At 35.4% G+C, this 24,589-nt stretch overlaps 1 protein-coding gene across 1 annotated transcript in view; it reads left to right on the top strand.

Moving 5' to 3' along the window:
- Positions 1-24,589, top strand: part of HELZ (helicase with zinc finger) — a 72,605-nt gene that overhangs the window by 10,391 nt on the left and 37,625 nt on the right. The window contains 8 exon segments of the mRNA XM_009573344.1: positions 2,143-2,341; positions 3,433-3,540; positions 3,865-4,162; positions 7,435-7,702; positions 12,423-12,756; positions 18,138-18,268; positions 20,600-20,779; positions 21,314-21,415. Of these exon segments, the coding sequence (XP_009571639.1) occupies positions 2,143-2,341; positions 3,433-3,540; positions 3,865-4,162; positions 7,435-7,702; positions 12,423-12,756; positions 18,138-18,268; positions 20,600-20,779; positions 21,314-21,415 (1,620 nt within the window).

Below are 24,589 nucleotides of genomic sequence, written 5' to 3'. Positions count from 1 at the left end.
GCAGATATTTAAAATTTTTACCTTATGATGATTTTCTGTTGAGTAACGTCTATACCATGTTTCCAACCATTGCTCTGAAACATTTTTCCACTAAAGCTGTAATTAGCTTTATGCACACTGTTAACCCTTACAGTGAGAAGGATGTGCCTTATGCAGTAAATCCATAGGAACAGTATCATTCTGACCATGGGCTAAAGATTTTAGTTCCTTAGGAGGAGGCACTTACAGGTACTGAATATGAATTTTTGAAGCTGTGGTTTGTTTTTCCCCTGTGTGCCATAAAGCAGTAGGAGTACAGCATATTTATTCTAGATAATGAAGCTATGGAATTGCAGGCGGTATTAAATAAGAAACTAAAAATGAGGGGGGAAAAAAAAAGTATCTATTAAAATGTGAACAATGAGAACTTGGAAAAGTTACATAATGATGACAAATTTTAAAGTAATGTGCTTTCCTATTAAATAACAAAAAGGAAAACCACTTGATTTTTAAATCTGCTATGTAGCTAATAAGAACAGGTCAACAATTTTTTATGCCTGCACTCCATTTACTTTGGGCCATGAAAATCATAATTGTGCTTTAGTATTCTAATGCAATGGTGAATTGGAAAATTTACAATAAAAATATTGAAATTAACTGCCAAGAAAAATATTTTAATTTAAAACATATTAAGGAACATATCTTGAGAATGCCTTTAGTAACATTGTGATATACATCATGTTTATTTTATTTACAATTTGGGCAGTCAAACCTTTAAATACTTAAACTTTTCTTGAAGGAAATTATAATCACTAATACAAGTGTGGCCTAGGTATCCAGGTACTTCTGCTGCAAGGTTTTCATGTCATAGGCAGGTGTTACTTGTTTTTATCACATAGCTCAAAGTTCACATTCTAATTCACGTTACATTACATAATACATATACTACTGATCCTGTTCTGCTGTTTTTGTCAATGTTGAGGGGTCCTGACTTGCTGTATTAATTTAGTCTTGGAGCATCCTTTCTTTTTTTGCAGTAACTCATCACTGTAGGAGGAGATTCTTAATATAAGTATATACATAGATATCCACATGAAATTCAAATATAGTTATGTTTACAGAGTTTCTATAAACTTAATATCCAGACAGAGATCAACCTGCCTGGCTTTATTTATAATAAATGTGATGCTTACATTAACTCTTTATAGTCTCCTTATGCAAAACAAACAGACAAAACAGCCTCCTGGCCTGATGTTTATTCTGTATAATCAATACTTTCTTAGTACCTTCAGAACTTACCCCCCCTCCCATTTTATTCTCCATTTTGTCATCTATTTAAGTGCTTCAGTTTTGAAGAATGATGGAGGTGCAGCTACTGCCTTGTGTTTTATAATTTTAATACAAAGTTTAATTATAAAAATAGTTCCCAAGTTATACAGGCACTTGCCCAGACTTGCAATAAATTCTGAGAACTAGAATGCTTAAATTGTATACAGGTGTTTGGAATATCATTAATTTTGATGCATTAGCACACATGCCATTAAATGAAAAACGTTGTTCTTTAACAAATCCTTAACCTCTGCAAAAATAGATCCTTGAGACTGATACAGCCTTTACAAAGAAGAAGATTAAACCTTTCCCTTGAGAGATGATTTCTGTGTAGGTGTATTTAGTAGAAAGGACCATGTGATGTCACTGTTGCTCCAGGAAAAACTGCTGAATGAGTATTTATCAGCTAATAACGTAACTATTGGAGGAAATTTGCTACATCTTCCCTTTGCCCCTGATTAACAGTGTTTTATTCATATTAATACAGCGTCGTTTCAGGGATGGTCCATGATCTTATTGTCTTAATTGCTGTACAAAATTCTTTCTTCTTTGAAGCTGGAAGTTTCTTAAGAAGACTTGTGTCCCTCTATGTTTCAAAGAAATTTAATATACTTTTCTGGACTTTGCAGTAAGAGAGGCTGCTGCTTCTCTTACAAAATGCTGCGTAGGTGTATATATTTCCAAATTAGTTCACATGGACTGAACTGCCTTTAGTTCTGTGAGAGAGACTTAAAGAATGTCCTTCTGGCTTTAAAAGTAAAATTTTGATAAATTTCTTTTTTTAATTGGAGACCGAAAAGTTCAAGGCATAATCGTTTTTCCTATTTTATGTAGATTTTTAGAGCAAGGGATCTGCAGGTACGGTGCACAGTGTACTTCAGCACATTCCCAGGAAGAGCTAACAGAATGGCAAAAACGATATGCTTCCCGCTTGATCAGATTAAAACAGCAGAAGGAAAACAAACAATGTTCGGGCAGTTATATGGAAACGTTGATTGAGAAATGGATGAATTCGTTATCTCCTGAGAAAGTGGTAAGGAAAATATACTACTTCCCTATGTGCTCATATTTAAAACTAACAGATGAGCCTGTTTTTGGCCCTTACTATCAGAGCTGGTCGAATTACTCCTTACCAAGAAATTGTCCAACCAATTTGCTCCCTTTCCATCCTGCCCTATGTCTTCTTGCAAAGATACCAGAGACTTAGGCTGATTTCTGCAAATGTACTCATTCTTTTCAGGAGTTCAGTAGAGTTTGTGAATTACAGTTGATGGGTTAATCACAGCTTGTTCATTTTGCATATTTACTATTCCCAGTGCAGGATAGGTCAGCCAAGTCTCATGGTATTGTTCCTGTTCCTTGACTAGATGGCAGAACTTTTTAAACTGGAGAACAATAAATGGCGAAGCTTTCACGACTTAGTGGAGAATACTCTTGTTTGTGCATGGCTCCTTTGCTTTGTCTGCAGCTGCAGGCACTTGTATGAAGAACAGCCAATCCCCTAAATGTTCAAAAAAGTTTGAATACCGAAGAGTGTGGGGTATGGATATGATCAAACTTAGCAGCTGTTTGGAATTCCAAAGAACGTTTCTGTGGCATTCGACCAGCTCTACTTACCACTGACCCTAAGGAGTTTTCGGTCCATCTATTGTTGATTAAAATCTGGGAAGAGTGGACTTTCTGCAAAATGCATTAATGAGTAGAAAGCCTGATTCTAGTTTCCTGGTGTCTCTAGTAGTCTCATTGACGTCAGTGAGATCTGGGGTCTTCTGGAAATGCAGTCTTTGGGCCTCATTGTATCAGATTCTTCTTTCCAAATGAAATCATGTTCTACTTTAAACATTTACAATTAAGTTGGTTTTTGAAAATCAAGTCCTGTGGTTAATTGTCTTTAAATGGTTATATTCTTTGCTTACACAGTATGATCTAGTACATTTGGCTTGCTTGTCTCTCTGAATTAGCACATATTTTCATTAATTCCTACGCGGGACTTGCATCAATCCTGCACAATCTAGGAAACCGTTCTTTCCACTTTCTGTTAAAAAATACTACCTTTTCCTGAATGTTTCTATTTTGATACTGTCTGTAGAAGTTTAATGTTATTTTGTTTTTCTTTTAATCTAGCTTAGTGAATGTGTAGAAGGAGTGAGAGTAGAACATAATCCTGAGCTATCGGTAACTGTCACCACCAAAAAGTCTCATCAGACATGGACATTTGCTCTCACTTGTAAGGTAGGACTACTTATCTTTTGAAAGTGAGTCAATAATAACTAGAATGCAGCCCACAACCTTTTGCGATTAAGATTTCAATTATGTAATTCTTCTTAAAATAGAGAAACTTCCTAGCACCATCCCTTCTCTCTCTCTTTTCCCAGCAGCTCTGGTGATTATGTATCGACTGCCCAGATTTCTGGAAAGCAGGCAGGACTTGTACCTGCTCTGAGAAGTTGAGAGTTCTTATAAGCTTTCATTATCTGATTGCAAATGAAGATATTCCTGAAATAATTTCAGTTTTCCAACATACTGTCATTTCAACCCTTGCATTTTTTTTTATAGCCTGCAAGAATGCTGTATCGAGTGGCATTGCTTTATGATGCCCATCGTCCACATTTTAGTATCGTTGCAATATCTGCTGGAGACAGCACTACCCAGGTATCACAAGAAGTTCCAGAAAACTGTCAGGAATGGATAGGAGGAAAGATGGTCCAGAACGGAATAGATCATTATATATACAAAGTCAGTATAGCCTTTAACACAGAAATCTTTGGAACTTTTCGCCAAACTGTTGTGTTTGATTTTGGATTAGAACCAGTCCTCATGCAACGAGTAATGATTGATGCTGCTTCAACTGAAGGTAATGTATTAAAATATTTTTTTTTAATAGTAGAAATCTTTCATGCCATCTCTTTCCTTTTTACATTTCTGGGCAGAACAGCATCTGTATTAACAGCTAGTGAATGTTTTTTACTGTATGTTATGTTCATCATATATATGAATATAAATAGTGGACAAAAGCTTCAGAGGGTCTAAATAAAGCAGATAACTGGACTCCTAAATCTTGTCAAAATGCTGAGATTTTCTAGTTTGGTATATGTCTGAAGGCAGCACTGGAAGTTGAAGTATGTTTATGTTTTTATAATGATTCTTGTATTGACGAAAATGTTAAACATGTAGAAAAAGGTCAGGAGAGAGATGAAGTGTTTCTGTATAAGAATACACCTGGTAATTCATTCATTAATTAAAGCAGACTGTCTGAGAAGTTGTGGGTGTTTTTTTTTTTCCCCCTTGCAACATCTGATTAGGATTGTCAAAGGCAAGAGGCTAAGTATAGGCTTCTAACTCAATGAATTGCTGTTGACATGAATTTTGAAAATGTAAAGAAAGTGTAACTATATTCTTGTTTGTGTTCCAGTAAAAAAAAAAACACAACCACTATATGTTACTGTAAGGGTTGTATTCTCTTTATGAAATTGATCTGTGCCTCTCAGTTCAAACCTGAAATAACTCCATTATCGGAAAGATGTCAACAAATGGAAAGATGTTTGAAGAGGTGCAAAAAAGAAGGAAGCACTTTGATTTATGGTAAAAGATTAAGAGACCTAAATATAGGTCACTGTGTCACTTGGCAGCAAGCAAGGGGGTGGGATAGAGTATAGTAATTTTTTATGAAAATTTGAGAGATACAAACACCAAAGAAACAGAATTGTAGCACTGGGATGTAAGCAGGAAGAAGAAGAAACAGGAAAAAGAAGGAAAAAAGATGAAACTAAGGAAACAGCAGTTTTCTATTCCTGGCCTTTATTTTCATATAACAGGTTAACATTTGCAGCATTAACAAAAAGAAACTGTAAATAGCAAATACCAAAGATCATGAACTGATCTTTCCAGCTGACCCAAGTACTTGTAGCCAAGAGCAGGAAGACTCTACAGGTTGTAATGTCTCTTGGAGCACAGAATATTGCATTGCGAATGAGAAACTATGCTTAGAAGCAAGACTGCGGTCTTTTCAGGAACTATTATATGATCTCCATGTAACAATGTGGGTAATCACAGCTGACAGGCTTCCTAAGACATTGAGTTTGTGGAGAACAGGTGTCCTTTTATTGTAAACCTGTTTAAGATCAAGAAAACCAAGCCGTAATTTATTTGCAGAGTCAGAGTTACTGTCAAACCAATCTATGGTCTTGGTCCTTGTTGGTTTAAGCTAACTACTAACCAGAGCGGTACAAGGAGCAGCCAATTCAAGTCCACGTGAAAGTGATGGATGAAGTTGAGATATCACTCTCTAGCATTAGTTACTGATATTTCCTTTTCACGTGTTGCTTGTCTGTGTGCAGAGAGATACTGAAGTCTTCAAGCAGGTTGTTACTAATACTTATTTCAAATGAAAAGAGTGCTAGGTGCTTTACAGATAGATGTAAGTACAAAACCCTGGGCTTTTTGCTAAGGTAGTCCAAGAAGTGTGTAAGCAGGCAAGCGAAAGGGATAACATGTTGGATGTGTATCCAATTCCATTCTTTCTTTTACTTTTGGTATATATGGATTGGGATCTCATGGAAATGCTTTTCAAACAGAAAGCTGCCCGAGGTCTCTACATTTGCATGTAACTCAGGGCCCTGTCTAGATATCTAGGCAGGAAAGAAAGGTCAACATTAAAATATTTTAATGGAGGAGCCTCCGTTATGCATTTTGAAATCCTTGTTTGCTATGGAAAAAGAGAACTAAGAGAAGTTGTCTGTGCACTGAGAATGTACAAAGTGCTCTTTAAGAAAGGGTCATCATATGTGCAATCTGTGCCAGGAACTGTTTATGTCAGGCTTCCAGTGGAAGCCTCTCTAGTGCTGGGAATTAAATGGGTGTCTTTCTAGCAAACAAGGACTTAATCCCAGCATAATTACTGAGCTTTTGTGATCTGAGGTATGGTTTGTACCAGAGAAAGCTTCATTGATGGTGAGATGATTTCAAACACAGATACCTCACAAACGTGGACTTTTTCTTGCCATACAACTGTAATATGGTTCAGGCTTGAGGTAGATATTTAAATTTGGCTTCTTAGTGAACACATACTTAGGAGATTAGCGAGTAAGGTAAGCTCTGTTCCTGTAGTCATAGTCAAGCTGAACTGAGATTTCTTTTGCTAAAAAGCTGTTTTCCTTCTGTTTAGAATAAAGACAGTCAAGATGATGTTAAGTATTTAATTTGAATTTGAAAATGTCTTTTTTTCACATTTTTCAGCGTTGGTGTGATATCCTGGATACCTATCTTTAAATCTTACTCAGAGATAATATATTAAGATATCATAGCTTCACTATAAATGCCAAATATTTTCATCTCTGCAATTTAACTGCAGTTCTGTTAACTGATACACTGTTGTCATAGTGTTTTTGTGATGTTAATGGATATATTTTGGCTGTAGACAGTGCTTGGTCTTCTGTTTCTCATTTAAGCTATGTGGTCCCTGAGATTAGGGTATACTGAAAAATTAATTTCCTTTTAATTTTCTAACTTTGTATCATGTTAGGTTACATTTCCAAAGTTTTGCCTAGCAAACTAACTTTAGCTGTATAATGCAACTGTCTACAGAATACACATATTACTGTACTGTAGAATTTTTTTTTAAAGGCTTTCACAATGTTGCAAATTTAATGATTTCTTACCAGCTAGTTTATCAACTTGTTTTTATTACTTTATAAATTTTATAGTATATATTGTAAGGTTCTTAACTATATTTTTGAAATGAGATGATGTTGCAGTTAGGCTTTGAAAGCATATTGCAACGCCAGGTCCTTCAAAGTTGCTTGCAATTATTAAAATAAAAGTGCTTTCCTTGCTTGTCTGTATTCATTCTATTTGCTATCTATAGAGTATTTTATTTTCTGATATTGTTTGAGAGCCTGCTTGCTCTCTGTGTACACCTGAAAAGTAGGGATGGTAATTACTAGCAGTGAATTAAAGCCGCTGAAGGCAGAGGAGACTCTTACCTACATTTAGTTCATTGTCTCTAATGGAATTATTTTTAGAAGTGGGTTTTTTTGTTTTTTTTGTATTTTTTCTTTTTTTAAATAAAAACCAAACACATACGGAGTTTGAACTTATGTCCTTTCCCTATTATGTATCTACATCCAGATCTTGAATACCTGATGCATGCGCGGCAACAGCTACTAACCACAGCTAAGCGTTGGGATTCTACTTCTAAGACTATTGTAGAATTTGAGCCTAATGAAACTACTGAATTGGAGAAGAGCCTTCTTACCAGATACCAAATCCCTCTATCTGCTGACCAGCTATTTACACAATCTGTCCTGGACAAATCATTGACCAAGACCAATTATCAGTCACGGCTACATGACCTCCTTTATATAGAGGAAATAGCACAGTATAAGGAAGTTAGCAAGTAAGTGATACCTTTATAAAAACACTTCTTAGAGATTTCTTGCTGTCCTATTAAAATGAGGATGGAAACTTTTTCATTAAACCTACATGATTGTTGAACATGAGTCTGGAAATAGTAACTTTTGATAAAGGTCACTAGCACTTAACAAAGTAATTCATGGATAACTCATTTAAAACAAATTGTATGTATCAGTGCTGGAAGCACTAAACAGCTATTGTACAATGTTTTGTTAATGTCTGGATAATAATGATTTTTGTTTATAGTTTTTTGGCTCTCTATACAAAAAGATACTAATAATAGGAATCATATTTTTGTTCCTTGGTGAAAATAGGTTATAGCAAAGTAATATATGAAATCTTTGTATAAAAGGCCTTGAGGGAGTGTAAAACAATTTTTTTTTTTTCTTTAAGTAAAAGGTTGAATTGTGGGTGGATCAAACTGATCTTATGATGATGTGGCAGCTGACTTTATTATATTTATTCTCTAAATAGGCTGAAAACCAGCTTGTGAATAAAAGGCATATAGTATACATTTTTTGTTTGGTTTGTTCTGTAATATCTTTAGGTATTATATACATATTACCCAACTGGATTAGCTGCATGAACAAATACAGAGTTAGGAAGAAAATGTGAGCTTCCCATGTATAGACTCTCATGGGGCCTTTTTTTCTGTAGTTTGATATTTGTGGTTAAAAATTTTGCCTGCACTCATGTGGTACGAAAGAGTTTTAAAGTGTTGCACTATGCAAAATGGAAAGTCAAAAAGGTGTAACTTCCCTTTAACCTAATTTGGGAGCAAATTTAGTTCTATTAATTGCTTAAGTTCCAAATCAGAAATGTCTTTTTAAGATGGACCACTCCTGGACTACAGAGGTTCAGCTGAATCACCCCTCTAGAATTTAGGAAGAAAATACCAAGAGCAGTTGTATTTCTAATGCTTTTAAAGCAGAAAAATGGTTCCATTTCTTTTTTGTATCTCAGATGAAGGGCAGTATATTTGAAATATTTTTCTTCATATCTTTTATCGCTGCTGCACTCTGCTCTTGAGCTGGAATCTGACATACAGAGGAATCATGCTTGAACACTGTTTTCAGCGTACAGGAATATTCTCCATCATACATATTTATAATCAGGTTGACTTTTCTAAGGCTTTTTAAAACAAAAGTGGGTTTAAAGTAAACAAATATGATATAAAAGTAAACAATATTTTTGCTGAGTGAATTTTCACATTGAGAATTACACTCTCATGCCTCATAGGAAACCAAAGAGCAGCACACCTGTAGAAATAAAAGAATAGTAAGTGTATCCTGTGTGTAATGCTTCCCCTTTGGACAATTTGGTGCAGTGATAAGTTATTGCTCTTCTTTTTCTATCTAGTAGATTAATAAAAGTAAATTTTAGTAATGTTCTTGAAATCTTCTGTTTTGATAGTGTTGATGACAGAAATATTCTTTTGATGTTGTAGCTGACCCACTTTATTGCAACAGGGCTCAAACTAGCACGCTTTCCTGATCCTCTGCGGCTAAGATCACACACTTGGTATTCTCTAGTGAAGTGTCAGGCTTGCAAGCCTAGAAATGGGCCCAGAAATACACATGCAAGTGGGTTGTAATACCACTGAAGTGGTGCCATGAGTGAAAATGTTGATGAGCTGCTGCTCTCTAATGGGTTTGTGTATGTGTACCGTAAAAGTAGTAGGGTTGTCAGCATGGTCTCTTATGACAAGACTGGAATAACACAAGTGTCTGCAGTTCAGATTGAAGAGAATTGTTGGGTTTTAAGAATGTTGATGATTTCTCACTTTCTAGGAAAACACTGTTTCAGACTTTATGTGGGATGACCTGAGTGGAACTACTGAAAAGTATTGGATGAAGGTCCAGTGGCTTTAAAAAGTCTTGAACTCAGTTATAAGGGAGTTCATTCTGGATAGTCTCAGGGAGCTTTACTTTTAAACCATGTTTATTCTAATATTTCAAGAGGCATTTATAAAAGTTACTCCACATGAGTACGTCACAAAATAGAGTAATAAAGGTTAGAATAAAGGAGGCACTGCTGTCTAATTTCCAAATGCAAACATACTCTGTAAGAAAATGCAAAACAATGTTCTGATCTAGATACTAGTTTGGTTTTGGAAAGTTTTGCCCTACATACAATCTGTTGACGGTTTTAAAACTCTTCCTTTCTGTATTGCACATTCAAAAGAAAAACAGCATATAATTATTACAGTGGCTAGACCTTACTGTGTATTTTCTTGTATGAACATTAAAGAATGTGTGAGGTGACATAGCGCTCCTTCCATACAGTACACTGTCTGCTACCAGAATTACAGAGCAGATTTATCCTCAGGGCTGTGAAAACTTAAAATACTGGCTTTGATGGAAAATAAATTTGCTTTTGTCATTATTATGTCTCACATTTATCAATACATGGGTAGGTGTCACACTGCACACCCTGTCTGAACTCTGTGTGTATAAATGTGAGAGGAAATGTGCTGAATGTACTTTTAAGAAATCGTTATATGGGGCTTATAGAATGGGTTTATTTGCCTTTTGGGAATTTATTGTTTGCATTGGTACTGGGTGAATGAATGATTTATGATGTCTTTCTTTAATTTCTGTGATTTTAAATATGAACAACAGGCTTTTCTGTAGCTAGTTTCATTAACACTGCAATTAGGCTGGGGGTTTGCAGTGCTTAGGAGGAAACGTAAGTTTTTGTTTGTTTGATTTGTATAAGCCTGACTGAAAACCTTTTTTTGTATAAGCCTGCAAAGCAAGGGTGAGGAATGGATGAAACAAGCAACTTCTGATTTTTTAAATCTAATCCTTAGAGGATTTTGTAGTTTAACAGTTTGCCAGAAGGTGTCAGCTTACTCTGTAGAAATTGCTTGATAATCTCTAAACTTTAGGTTCCCTTTAGCACAGCAGATGCAGTTTGGTCATTTGTAAAGACATTAACTTGTGCCTTGTCTCGGAATGGCAGTAATACTGTCTTCTAGCATGTTTTTACAAATCCGAATTTGAGAATGAGCTGATGCATATTCAATAGCATAGGGATTCAACTTTAGGAAAGTTTAACAAAATAAATTCACAAGCATTCGATTGTATCTTAGTAATAATGCTGAGCTCTCGGTTACTGTGTTAAATGTTTTATATATTATTTTAACAATCATCTGAACGAGATACGAGCTGGTTTAGATTTTGCTAACTTGTTGATATCTGCTTTGGAATAGTGCAGCACTTGTATAGAAGAAAGCTTGGTTTTTGTTTTGTTTTGGGTTTTTTAGCACATGTGGAAATCAGAAGGATTACACTTAATTCCAGTGTTCTCCCTGAAGTACATGCTTTTGAGTGATTACAACTGTAGCTTGTGCTGTAACCTTTGTGGTTACTGATGAACCGAACAAATCCGTGTTCAGTAAGAAGACATCGCTTGCTTTTTGAGAGTGGAGGAGTGTGAAATTTGGATCTGACTTAATGCCCATATTAAAGGGCAACTATTACCACAAGGGGGCAAACTTGCAATTTTTGTGCAAGACTCACAATTTTTTCATATCTGGCAAATCATATTTGATTGGTTTGGTAGATGTTTAATTACCAGGCGAGCTAAAATGTTGGATTTTATTGTTATGGGTTTATGATTATTGACACAGTGCTTAAATGATAAATTACCAGTTTACTAGGTTAAAATAGAAATTATAAGAAGAGATCAAATAAAAACAGTGTGAGTATGAAAAGTATTATAAGAAAATTAGTTTTTTCCAAGAGATTTTATTTCATTTGTGAAAACCTTTGGTTTTTACTTTTTTTCTGTAATTTGTTGCAAATTCAGGAAAAAGTTGCTGAAGAGAAGGGAACTGAATATTGTTAAGTGTGACAGACTTTTTTCCCCTTTTGTTCTTTTTAAAACCAGGTTGAAGCAATCTGTTTTAAAAACCCCAAACATTCTAGGAGGAGATTACTGTGTATTGGTGAGAGGTTAATAAAGTGCTAATAAGTCACTTTCATGTGTTATGCATGTGACTTCTAGAAAATGGTAACTACAAAGACTGAATTTGTTACGTCTCTGATTACAGGAGGAACTTGCTGCTGATAGGAGTTCTGTGGATAGATGTTTTATATGGCTGAGCCTGTGATGCCATTCCCTCATTTGAAATAAAATTATCTCATTTTAATGCCTACATCCTGATTTTTTTTTTTGAGGCATTTTAATCAATCCCTCTGAATTATAGGTATAATACAATTTACCTTTTAAGATGTAGATTGCCGTCTTTAGTGTGCAGCATAGAAGAGATACGTGAAATAAATAGGAATCTTACTCTGTTCTTTGCCTGTATGTCTCTCCTTGAATACCTAACATAAGCTTACAAACTACTTAAATAGAAATTTTTACTGCTTTGGGACATGCACAGCAACTCTAATTCACCCTAAACTTATTTTGGTCTCAGAAAATCTAGTATTTGATTCTCTGTTGTGTGGGTTCTTTTTATAAGTTTCATAGATGTTGATTCTTTGGAATGTATGTTTTATAGGCTATAATCAAAAGGAAAATGTGTAAACATTCGACAGCTATGTACTATGTAAAGAGCCAGTTTGGCTATACTTGTTTATGTTTAAAAGTTACACATTCAGAATGTAAGGCAGTGAATCTTCAGTCTGAATGCATGAAATTTCTGAATCGGAGAGCATTTTTCTGCACTGACTTGATGCTTTCTTGCTTAGGTTCAACATAAAAGTGCAATTGCAGATTGTAGCAAGCTTCATGCTCACTGGTGTTTCTGGAGGTGCAAAGTATGCCCAAAATGGACAACTTTTTGGCCGCTTTAAGCTCACTGAAACGCTTTCGGAAGACACTTTGGCTGGACGGCTGGTGATGACCAAAGTCAATGCTGTTTATTTATTGCCTGTCACTAAAGAGAAGTCAGCACAGACCCAAGGAACCAAAGAGAAGGTTTATGAAGCAGCTATTGAGGAGAAAACAAAGGATTATATCTTCTTGAGGGTATCCAGGGAATGCTGTGAAGAACTTAATCTTCGGGCAGATTGTGAAATGCAGGTAAGTCTGAGTGGAAGTGGTTTTGGTATGGGAACAGTTTGCATTGTATCTGGTTTGGCTCCACTCAGAATAATTGCTTGAAGATATGAAAAGGAATTTTATTATTCATCATCAAACACAGAAAGCAGAGCACGGATGAGAATTTCAGATAGGTGAAATCTTTTTATACATAAATATACATGTATATTTGTGTGCGCGCACACGCGTGTGTTGTGTGTATATATGTCTTATTATTTGGAAAAGAAATATTTTAGAACTGTTACAGAGTAAAAATACATTTTAATGAATTTCATTTCTGGTAAAATTCTTTTGAGATGATTAGGCATTGCTTGCAGATTCCTGCTTGTATATCTCATGGTTTTGAGAGTGTGATTTGTAAGTTGTCTTGGACATTGTTTTTACATTGTCTCTGGTTCAAATACAAAGCCTTCTCTCTATGGACTTGTAAAGGAAAGCTTTGTCTTTCCTGCAGGTAGGTGTTTGTGGGTAGTTCATGGGCTTTCTTCCGCCAGACCTACCCACCCTTTCCCCTCTCATTCTAAAACCACTGAAAATATTGCTTACTCCTGCTGCCTGGACTTTTCTCCAGCTTAGTCTCTCTGATGTGGGTTCTGTCGTTCTGTCCATCATAACTGTTCTCACCAGAGACCTCAGGAACCTTTTCTTAATGAAGTCAAAGGAGGGAGTTTTCTCTTCCTGTACTTTTTTTTTCCTCCCCTACCCCCCAATATCTCTGCTGCTCTTGACATAGCCGGCTAGAACTCGGTCTTAAACCATGACAATAACTTGCATCTTGGACTCTTTATTTTGTATCTTCTCATTCTTTTTGTTTGTGTCATTGTGGATTCCACTACTTGTTCCTAGGCCTGAGGTGAGATTAATTTTTAATAAGGTCTGTTGAGGTTATGAATAGGCCTTGTACTGATTTCTGCGCCCATATCAGAACAAAAGGAATACTGTCCTTCAGTGGAAAAGTCTTCAACTTACAGTATTTCCTTGATGAAGATGATGAGGGTTGGTAGATGGAGGCATGAGGAAGGTGAATAAATACTTTTTTTGTATATATCCTGTGTTTCAGAATGATAATATTTGCCTCCATGGCTCTCACTTTGCTGACACTTGTATCCAAGACAGATATTTATCTGTCTTGGAGGCATTCAGTCACAAAATGAGGAGTTATAACACTTCTGCTAGAGAAAATTGTGTTGGCAGTAAGATCAGGCTTTTGTTTACTTTGCAGTTAACACGAAATGGGTGAGGATACTTTTTTTTTAAAAAAAAAACCAAACCTGTGTGGTTTGCAAACAAGATAGTGCATTAGATGTAAATGCATGTAAGGGAAGACAAAGCTCTAGTTAAGTTAAATACTTAAACTCCTCACCCATACCCAGTGTGTGTCTGCTGTAGACCTTGTGATTGATCTTGTTACCAAACAGAAATAACCTCAAATTAAGGTCACTGGAATTGCTTGAAATGAATGCATTTTCCCCAAATGGTTATCTCCTCGCATTCATTTTGTTTTGGGGAAACATATGCAAGAATCCTAATGTCTTAATTTAACATGGATAATTGGTCTGGGAAGACTTACGTTGTTCTGGGCTCTTGGCTTTGTGTTTGTTTTCTTAAAACAATAATTAAACTTACTAATTGATTCTATCAGAAACTCCACTGGAATGCAAAATGAGCTGGGGTGTCAGTAGCTGGCTTATTTTTCTTTGACTGTCTTATAAAACTTCACCTGAGGCAGCAAAATCTATTCTGCATTAAAAATTGGGTCCTGAAGTTATTTGTAAAATCATTTAGTACTTCATACATATATAGTACTACATACATAGTTGACTGGTGGTCAAATCCGTAAAGTGTTACCTATATTTTAATGAATTCTAAATGTGAGGAAACTTTTTCTGATTAAGTGTTGAGTGAAAATTTGGAAAGGGATCCTCAGGTCAGAACTGAGGGTATTATAATTTGGATGTATAGCGTTTTTATTAAAGATGCTGGAAATTTTGCTGTTGTCTTCAGTGGAGTTAGTATGCCCTATGTGATTCTTAAACATGGACAAAATTGCATTCATTTATTTCTGTAGATTTTGGATAAGTTAGGTAGTTCGCTTCCTTTCCTCTTCTAATAATTCATCTTGGAAACTTCCTGATTACTTGTTTGCCTGTTGTCCTGGCTTGACTATAATAAATACACAATTCTGCTTTTATCAAGTGCACCATTCGTGAAGGTGGGATGGAGTGAACTGGTGCTTTAAACCCCCTTGGCTGCTGCTCTTTTTGGTGACCAAACTAACATGTTTTATTTTTGGAGTGGTTATTCTGTTCTGTGTCCTCTTCTGTGAAACTGGCAATGGATTAACTTCCTTTCCCACTGTTTTCTTATTGTGGAATATATATTAAAGCAGGTTACATGTCTCTCCTTCACAGATGGCCTCATTCAGTACTCCCAACAGCAAATATAACTATTTGATTAAATCCAAACTGGACTAAAACCAAAACAAATCACAAGCTGTTAAAGAAAGTGGTGAATGCAGGTAGATAATAAGAGGTATTTAAAATGCTAGGCCTTGCTTGGACTCCCAGAATGGGCCATTAAAGTGTTGCTCAGATGAGCATCACAATTTTTCTGCATTTAAATTGTGATTGTTATATTGGGTGGTCTTTTGTTAGCCTTGGATTTGTCTGAGGAAAGGTATTTTTTCTGTGTAGATCAAACTGTGAGGTTGGGATCACTGCCATTTGTGTGGAAGTCTTTTCCAAACATCTGCGGGGGGATGTTGGGTGGACAAATTGGCACTGGGTAGAGATGGGTAGGACAGAGCTTTGGAAGGCAGCTCGAGGTCCCCCTCGGGAAGGACGAGCTGGTGCTGTCGTTCTTGACAAGTGCTAAACCACACTGCTTTTGAAGCCCAGGGTATTTACTAAGGTAGTGGATAGGCATAAACTGCATGTGGAACAGTGGGAAAAAATTTCTTAAACGTTCATGTGCCCTCTTTAAAGAAAGTTTTCCTAGCAGTTACAATCACTTTAGTGAACTCCATGCTTAATGTTGTACAGATTTGTTACTGCCTGTTTCTTCAGAGTTATGGTTATACATCTTGCTGTAAAATGTGATAGTCAAGATGAATATTTACTGTCTTCATATCTGCCGGAGACTGAAAGTTGATGGCTACATTCTGCACTGATACAAGCAAATGTTTATTTACAGCAAAGCTAGTGTTGATTTTACATGCTACATAATAATATGAACAGTGTAATATTTAAATACACTAGAAGAAAGAAAATGTTAAGAACTGTGTTTTGCAAATCCTTTTGAAAGAGATGGTCTTCAAGTAGTAAACGTTACTGGTGCACAAGAGGGTTTTTACAGGTGTGATCCCTATGGTAGGAAGTGACTTGTGGGCAGATAAAGGAGTGTCAGGTCCAACAAGTAGTTAAATCTAAAAGGCTAAATTATTCCTCCATAGGAGGAATTCTCCTCCATAGGAGAAAGATCATGAGAGAAGTTTATATGGCCTGTCGTGTTTAGAGAAGTGATTGTCTGCTTTTCTAACTCCCCCCCCCGCCTTTTTTTTCCCCAAGTTTGCCATCTTATTTTGATAACCACAGGGATCTTTAATACAACAAATTGGTTTTTGTTTGTAGTATATAAGGAAAACTTATTTTAGCTGACAAGGACTTTTCAAAGTCTTTATATAAGTTGTCAGAAAAGATAATTACAAAAATACATTCTAGTATTGCTTTGTATTTGTTGAACTTTCTGGTTGGTAGCAATACTTATCATGAGATTAAAGTGTGATTAAGTAATAACGGACTGACTAATAGAAAATCAGTGAGTGCTAGAGGAGAAGATTAATAGATCTGAGACCAGATTTTTGCTTTGGACATGGGGGTGCATTTAGAATGACTCTAAATTCTGTCACCTCCATGGTGTTTCTCTGGGATGACATGGGGTGCTTGACTGCAGCTTTGCCCCATCTCTTCAGCGGTGTGATGGTGCTGATGTACCAGCTTCAGCTCGTCTTTACTCTGTTTCTATTTTTCTCATCTGTTAATTGGTAGTACAGAACCAGTTTCTGTAAGGTGGTTGTGAAATCTATCAGTAAAGATGACTGTAGAAATTTTAAATATTGCTGGTATGCTTTCCTGTAAATGAGGGATACTTTTCCAGGCAGGTTGCAGTAATTTGGCTGGCTGTTTGTAAGCATGCTCACAGTTCATTGTAAATCTCAGAAAGGTACTTATTTACTGTTATTTAATCACAAATGCTCCTTTGAGTTGTAGCACAATAATTATATTAGTATTTAGCTATAGATAGCAATGCTTTGAAAAAAACCTGAAAATGTATGTCAGTCACTTGAAGTTCTTCAGCAGCTTTGGGTGTTTTTATGCTGTTTTATATTAGTACAAATCTGTGTCAAATTTTGTATAACGGCTTCTGTGTTAGTTGTTAACATGTAGTTCTTTGGCGCAATGCTCTGATCAGATTCATTTGTTTTTGGAGAGATTAAATATGTGTAAATGATAATCTGAGCGAGCTGTTTTTATGAATTGTTTCCCCAGGAGCTGCTTTTATCCCATGTTCAAATTAAGAATGTATTTTTCTCTTTGCTCTTTTAGTATATGTATGTATAAACTAATTTCATTATCCATTGTTCAGTTCTGAATTTAATCAGGGATGTTAACGTGCTCTGCATGTTGTTTCTGGCTTTGTACCAGAACTTTGTTGGCATTATCTTTTATTTACTAGCATTAAACCACAAGTAACTGAGAGAACAAAAAAATGAATGTATTGATAAGCAACTAATTGTTAGAGATTAACTTTTGGAGAGTCCTAATAATTGAATATAAATGACAAGTTATATTATTCCAGAAAGTTTGACTAGAAATGAATAATGTTTGGGGTTTATCTCTGCTGGTCACACATCTGATTTATGTCATCTGTTGATCCGTAAAAATTTCTGGCCTGTCACTTTTTTGAGGTTGTTCTTAAGATAAGGGATGGAAGCTTGTATTTGTAAAAACAATGTTTAAGGACAATAATATTTTCCAGCAGTATTTTTTGTATTCAAAAAGTAATTCCAAGAATGTTTTCCCTTTTTTTTTTAAATGAAAATACAGTGGAATCTAATCTTAAAAGTCAAACAATAAAATTAATTAGAGAAAATGCTGTATTTATCTTTGCTTCAAAACAAAAAAAAAGAGCAAGTTAATTTTATCACAAATCTTTTGATTGAATGATGTTTGCTGTTTTGTTCTGAGAGTCAGCAGTTTGCAGAAAAATAAAAATGTATCATATGCAGCAAAGTCTAACGAGTGTTTTCTAAATTAATCATTTTTGATTCACCTCTTCATTTATTCATTCATTTTGTACTGCAGGTTGAACTTCAGTTTCAGTTAAATCGCTTACCCCTCTGTGAAATGCATTATGCCTTGGACAGGATTAAGGACAACAGTATTTTGTTTCCAGATGTCAGCATGACTCCCACCATACCCTGGAGTCCCAACAGGTACAAGAATACAAACACTTTAATATCAAAGATTGTATGGTAATGCAGTACTGCACTTCTCGTAACAGATGGCTAAAATCTGCCCTAGAACGAGAAAAATGCCTTGCTCTTCATTAATGGTGAGGGTGGTTCAGAGAAGGGAGTGAAACTGTTCTAAATAAAACAAGAAAAGTGATCCTCTGAGGACTAGAATCTGTTGATTGCTTTTCCCTGCGGTTGAGCTGTAGTTTTATAGGCATTGCAGTTGTATTGCAGCTGTAGAAAACAAATCTGCTATTGTTATTTACTGTTCTGCTGTTCTTCACTGAAAATATGCATGATACTTTATAGGAATGTAAATACCAGTTCCAAGGAGTTTGCTGTGCAGGATCTCAAGCAGCAGACTTCTATTTGCAAGGAGCGATCCATTAGTACTTTTAAAGTTTGATGCAATGAGCCCAAATTTGGACGTATCACTGAGGGGGATGACTAGGAAAAGTGTGGGAATGAGTCTTGGAAGGACCAGCATTGCACTTGCAAGCAGTCCTGAGATTTTTTGTATACATGTCTTACAGTTCCCTTTATGAAACATAAACCTGTACGTTATATAAATACTTTCAAGGAAACTTAAGGCTAATGCAGTGATGCAGTGAAAATAGTTTGTCTTGAAGAGGAAACTTAGGGAAGAGAAATGTCAGGCTGTGTTGCTCAGGGAATATTTTCAGTATTCTTGCTGCATGGGGAAGGATAAAAGAGGCATGGGGTTTCTGTACTTAGAAACCAGGGAAATGAGAGGTATGTGGAACTGATAGCCTGTACAGCATGCGAGGAGTCATGTGGTGTCTTGAAGGTGAGAATTAAGAGTGTGATTATGATGCAAGACAAATCAGAAGATAGCTCAAGGATTAAAAGGAAAGTGATCAGGCCAGAAACCTGAGACAGCGAGATAATATAAGACAAAAATCACTGGAAAAATTTTAGTTTGTCTTTGGAAGTGTAGGGAGACCAGAGATGATAAAAGGGTGGTAGCAGTGTTCTGGGTGAGGATGCTGCATTCATCAAAGCTTTGACAGTAAAGGCAGAAAGAAGGGAATGGGTTTTGCATCGAGTTATACTACAAAGCTAATGGACGTCAGTGACAATCTTTTCACTGACTTAGTTAAGTTTTGAGTGAATCTTACAAGGAAATAGTGTTTAGGAATAGTTTGGAAGTAAGCAGTGATTTAAATAAAAAGAAGGTAAGTCAATAAGCTAAAACTTTGTCTTCTCTGTTTTATGTCAGGAAATTTATATTTACAGAAATTTACATATCAGTTGTAGGTGATACAATTTATTTTATAATTGTTTTATATTTTTTATATACATAATGGTTGCAGTTCAGTTTAAGTCAGTGTAATATGCATGTTTTTTTCCTAGAGTCTCCTGCCAGCTTGTTGTTCGTAGCTGTCTTAAAAGTTAGGAATTCAGTCAATTCCCTCTTGATTTTACTCCCTGGTGCTAACTACTACTGAATAGAAACTTTCCCAGTCTGTTAGAAGCATAGTGCTTGTACCAAAGCAGATCACATTACTAAAGTATGGCCATATGTGCAGCAGTGACAGGTGTTTTTTACTATGCATGTCTACTTTTAAATCTGTCAGTGGGAATATTAAAAACTGTGTCTACAAATCTTTAACCTCCTATGCTGACTGGAATTTTCTGAAAGCATCTTCCTCTTAATGCTGGTATCACTAGCTGGTTACAGCAAAAATCCTTTTTTTAGACTGCTTTCCCGTTAGAGGTATGTGCCTTAATGATATAAAAAAAAAAAGTAAAGAGAAGTTTGCAGTTAATTGGTAGCCATTTTAAATTGTTTTTGAAATTCATCATAGATAATTTTTACGAAGCCCTGGGGTGGTATAACTGTTGACTTTTAAAGTTGACGATGTAAATACTCCAGGGAAGAAACATAACTAATGTTACATTTTGCATAGTAATAGTAGAAGATCATTGTATGTCTACTTGCTTTTGTTATCAGGTGATAGTGCAGCATATACTTTTTCTAGTATGTGTACTATGCAGGTTAATTATTGTTGGGTGAGATAATGTAAATTGAGAAGGAGTTAGATTCCTTTTGAAAAAAAAACCTCAACTGATTTATTGCAACTATTATCAAAGTTTTGTGATTAAAGCATGTGATTGGCTAGATTTGTTGATTTGTTTCAGTGTGCCTCAGAATGACACGATCAATACAGTAACATATAAGCTCTTTAATTTCTTTGAAGCTTTTGAAATCTTACCTAATTTCATTTCTGACTGACAGCAGATTGTCATAGCTTCTGTTTTTAAACTCTGTTGCTTCCTTTTGTACAGACAATGGGATGAGCAGTTGGACCCTCGACTAAATGCTAAGCAGAAAGAGGCTGTTCTGGCTATCACTACTCCACTTTCAATACAACTGCCTCCTGTTCTTATCATCGGTCCCTATGGGACAGGAAAAACGTTCACTCTGGCTCAGGCAGTCAAGCACATACTCCAACAACAGGATACTAGGTGAGATGGGGCACTAAATATAAAGTGATACTTGATTAGCAGAGAAGATGTAATTTTTTACTTAAATTCAAGTGAAAGGTAGAAATATAGAATTTCCATCCAGCTTAAAAACAAACAAAACCCAAGCCATCCGTCATTGTTTTGAATGATAACGTAATTTTATAGTCTTAGCCTGTATTTTCCATTTAGAACAAAACTAATTAAAATTTATAATATGTAGAATGACTGTGATTTGCTCGACAAGAGAAGTTTTGCAGTATGCTAGATAATAAAAACTGTTCCTTACTTAAAATCAAGTCTAGATTAATAATCACGAAATAATTATTGAAAAACTGTTTGAACTCTAAATCTTTTCCTAACTGAAGGATTTGAGTTAAAGGGCTGAATCATGCAAACTACGGTAGGTTAGTGACTAGTTTCATTAAGACAAATGTGCAGGAAGATGGCCACTGTTTCCTTTTTTTTGTATTCTACTGCTTTGAATTGTTTTCTGTTTCTTCATTGCTTTTTTATTTGCACCATTTATTCCAGCAGGATTCTCATTTGCACCCATTCTAATAGTGCTGCTGATCTCTACATAAAGGATTATTTACATCCATATGTAGAAGCAGGCAATCCCCAGGCAAGACCTCTCAGGTATTTTTTAAGGCTTATTATGTATCTATAAAATACTATTCTTAAGAAAAGGTGTCTATAAAAAAGGTTAAAGAACTTCTAAAACATAAAAGCATATTGGCGTTACCAGCAGTGCTTTTAAAAACATAGACTAAAAGGAACGTGAAACATTGTCAACATAATTTTGGGTCATTTGTTAAATAAAAATAAAGACATCCTTTTTTAAGCTTTTATTATTCTATTGATAAATGTGTCTTTCCTAATGAGCAAACTTTTGATATGCTCCTCTAAAAGCTACTATGATAAAAGAAAATGAACTTTAATTGTATTATAGTTCCAGAAAATTTTGACTCACACTTACAATGATAATTTGGAAACTGGGGCTACTCACCTGGCTTTTTGAAGAAAAATTTTGATGTCATAGGAGCTATATATTTAGAGAATCATGTGAAAGTAGTTTGGCCTCTTCTAATAAGTCAGTTTGAAGTCATTGTATATGTGGTTAAATGTACTTACCATGGCTATTTTGGGAAAATCAGTTAAGGAAAAAAACGAAGGAGAGGTGGAAACTTTAAGAGCAAGGAGGGTAAACTTGCCTAGAAATAGTTAAGGAGGATTTATTTGTGGCAGAAACTCGCTCCTGGGAATATTTTGCGCAGTAATCACAATATATAACGTATACGGCTAGCTTGGTATATATTTTTTAAATTATGGGCATCATTTTCTGAATGCCAGTGTGTGAGTTTATTATGTTACTAAGAAAATTACTCTGTATGTTTACTTGATAGCTATTAAAAGCCATCCTGGACTTATATTTTATGCAATGTCCATAAAGCCAATGAAATTATGTGAAAGGGCTAGATTTACAACAGGTGTAAATTCTCTTAGGTTTGTTGGCTTTAGTTGCCATGTGACATTTTACAGACACTGAGGATCTGGCCAAGGAAAAGGCGGCAGCTTATTTTTGAAAAGTTACCTTTGATCTGATTGTATTTTAACACAGATTGTCTTAAGGTGATTTGTAAAGCACTTTGTGATGAAAAGCATTATGGTGTCTTAATTTTGTGGTGGGGAAAAAATGTGTCTAATTGACACTTTCAGGAATATGGAAGTGTGATTTAACAGAGCAAGGAGTTAAAGTTAAATACAGCTTTATTGTGGTTGCTAGGCTTTTGCTACCTTCTTTTATGTGCTGTATTCAACTATATAGTCCAGTGTCAGAAATACTTACGAAAAACATACATAAACGAAAGTGGTATTTTTCTTATGGTTAAAATATATATACATATTTGCCAAGAAAATTACAGCACATAATTTAAAACTCACTGAATGTTTGAACTTAAGTATAATTGTCATAGTATTTGTTATGAGTCCTTCAGAAAGTGCTGCTGTAGATTATATGATATTGTTCAAATAGTCATGATCTCTCTATGAAAAGCGAAAGTTTTAGAAAATGGAGGCACCTCTGGAATTGTGTATATATATATTTATGGATCTGTAAGTATGTAGGTTTTCAAATAAAAAATATTACATGTAATTGAGAAGCATATGTTTTGTGAAAGCTAACTGCATGTCGACCTGATCTGGCAGGAGTTAAAGGGTCAGATTATCTGAATTGAAAGCTAGAGCTATGTGAGACTCCTAACATAAAATTATTTATGGATCTGTTGCCTTTCTTACTGCCTGTTGTCAAGATATATTTTCAAATTAAAATCATTAGTGTTAGTTTAAACAGGGTGCTCTGAGCCTCTTGTAATATATTAAAGGAAAAATCAAGTGGAGTAGAAGCAGTTAGTTATCAAAGCCGGATGTGCTACTTGCAGAGTTTGATGTGTTTCTAAACGGCTGAACAGTTTGCTTTACATTTTTTTCCTTATTTACTCTATAAGTGATGAGTCGGCTGAATAGTATCCTTGCTAAAAATGTTTCCATAGCTTAGTGGGGAGCACCATAATATTTATGTTGTTTTTAAAGAAGGAAAGCTTAATTATTCAACATTGAGTACTGAGAACTGTGTAAATATTTCTGTAAATTTCTGTAGGTAAGATGTACACTAAATAAATTATCTCGTCAATGATGCAATATAAAAGTTTGAAGCCTAAAGTTTGGGGGTTTTTGTTTAAATATCATGTTATAAATTCATAATTTTTCCTAACAAAGTAACTTTCTTTGGAAAATGCAAAGTCAGAACGAACACTGAGAATTTATGTTGAGTTTAAGTTCCGCATCTAAATAAAATACCGGTGAAGCCTGAAGGCCAAATTCTCATAGTCCTGATGCCCATAAACAAATTCGTACCCAGAAAAAAAAAATGCCCCTGGGTTTGATTAGATTCAGTTGTATTAGAGGCACATTCCAAAACCTGAGTCTTCCAAAACTTGACATTGAAACGATTTTGTTATACTTCAGTAAATTAATGCAGAAGTGTTTCTGAAAGAAAAAACCCAACCCTAACTTCAGTTAGGAGGAAAGAGCGTTCGATTAAGTGCTTCTGTTAGGTGCTAAGACACTTGATTTTAAGTGTGGAGAAGCAGGCACCTTTAGATGGTGAGTCAGAGCCGTAAGAGGTAGTAATTGGCTCCTGATTTGTATACCCTTTTACTCTGTGGATGTGCTTGTCTCTCTCCATCAACTGCTAGGGTCTTCAGGAGGTAGGCTGCTGAGGTAGGCACTGTAGCTAGATACTTCAGATTATCACCATCTCCTCTAAAAACTCCAGTCAAGACCTAGGGAGCAGATAGCAGCAGTTTCTCTGTATGTTTCTGGGCATACAGTGATTGAGGTATCTACTGTTTATTACTCTTATTTTACCTGGTATTTCAAAATTAGTTGTATCTATACGCTGGTTTTGCATGTAATACTAGGGGAAAAGGAAAGAGTTTGATACTGCTGTTATCTGTATTTTTAATATTTTTATTTATTCCAAAACATGTTATTGCTAACTATCAGTTCAGCAATGTCAGAAAATAAGTTGATTCTGTTTAAAATACCTCAGCTGAAACCTCTCCAATTCATTTTTTTAAAAATATTTTGATCATAACATACATATGTAAGTACTGCATGCAGCCTGAAACCAGGTAGCTTTAGTATGTGGCTACTAGCTTCAGGAGATACCCAAACTATAAAAATCAATCAATTGGAGCAAACCAGAGTTTGAATTAAAAAAAACCCCAAAACTCAAAACAAACACCCAAC

Source organism: Fulmarus glacialis, unplaced genomic scaffold, assembly GCF_000690835.1.
Source record: "Fulmarus glacialis isolate BGI_N327 unplaced genomic scaffold, ASM69083v1 scaffold5972, whole genome shotgun sequence".
Classification (NCBI taxonomy): Eukaryota; Metazoa; Chordata; class Aves; order Procellariiformes; family Procellariidae; genus Fulmarus; species Fulmarus glacialis.
Note: the sequence above shows the minus strand (reverse complement) of the source record. Positions and strands in the feature narration are given on the sequence as shown.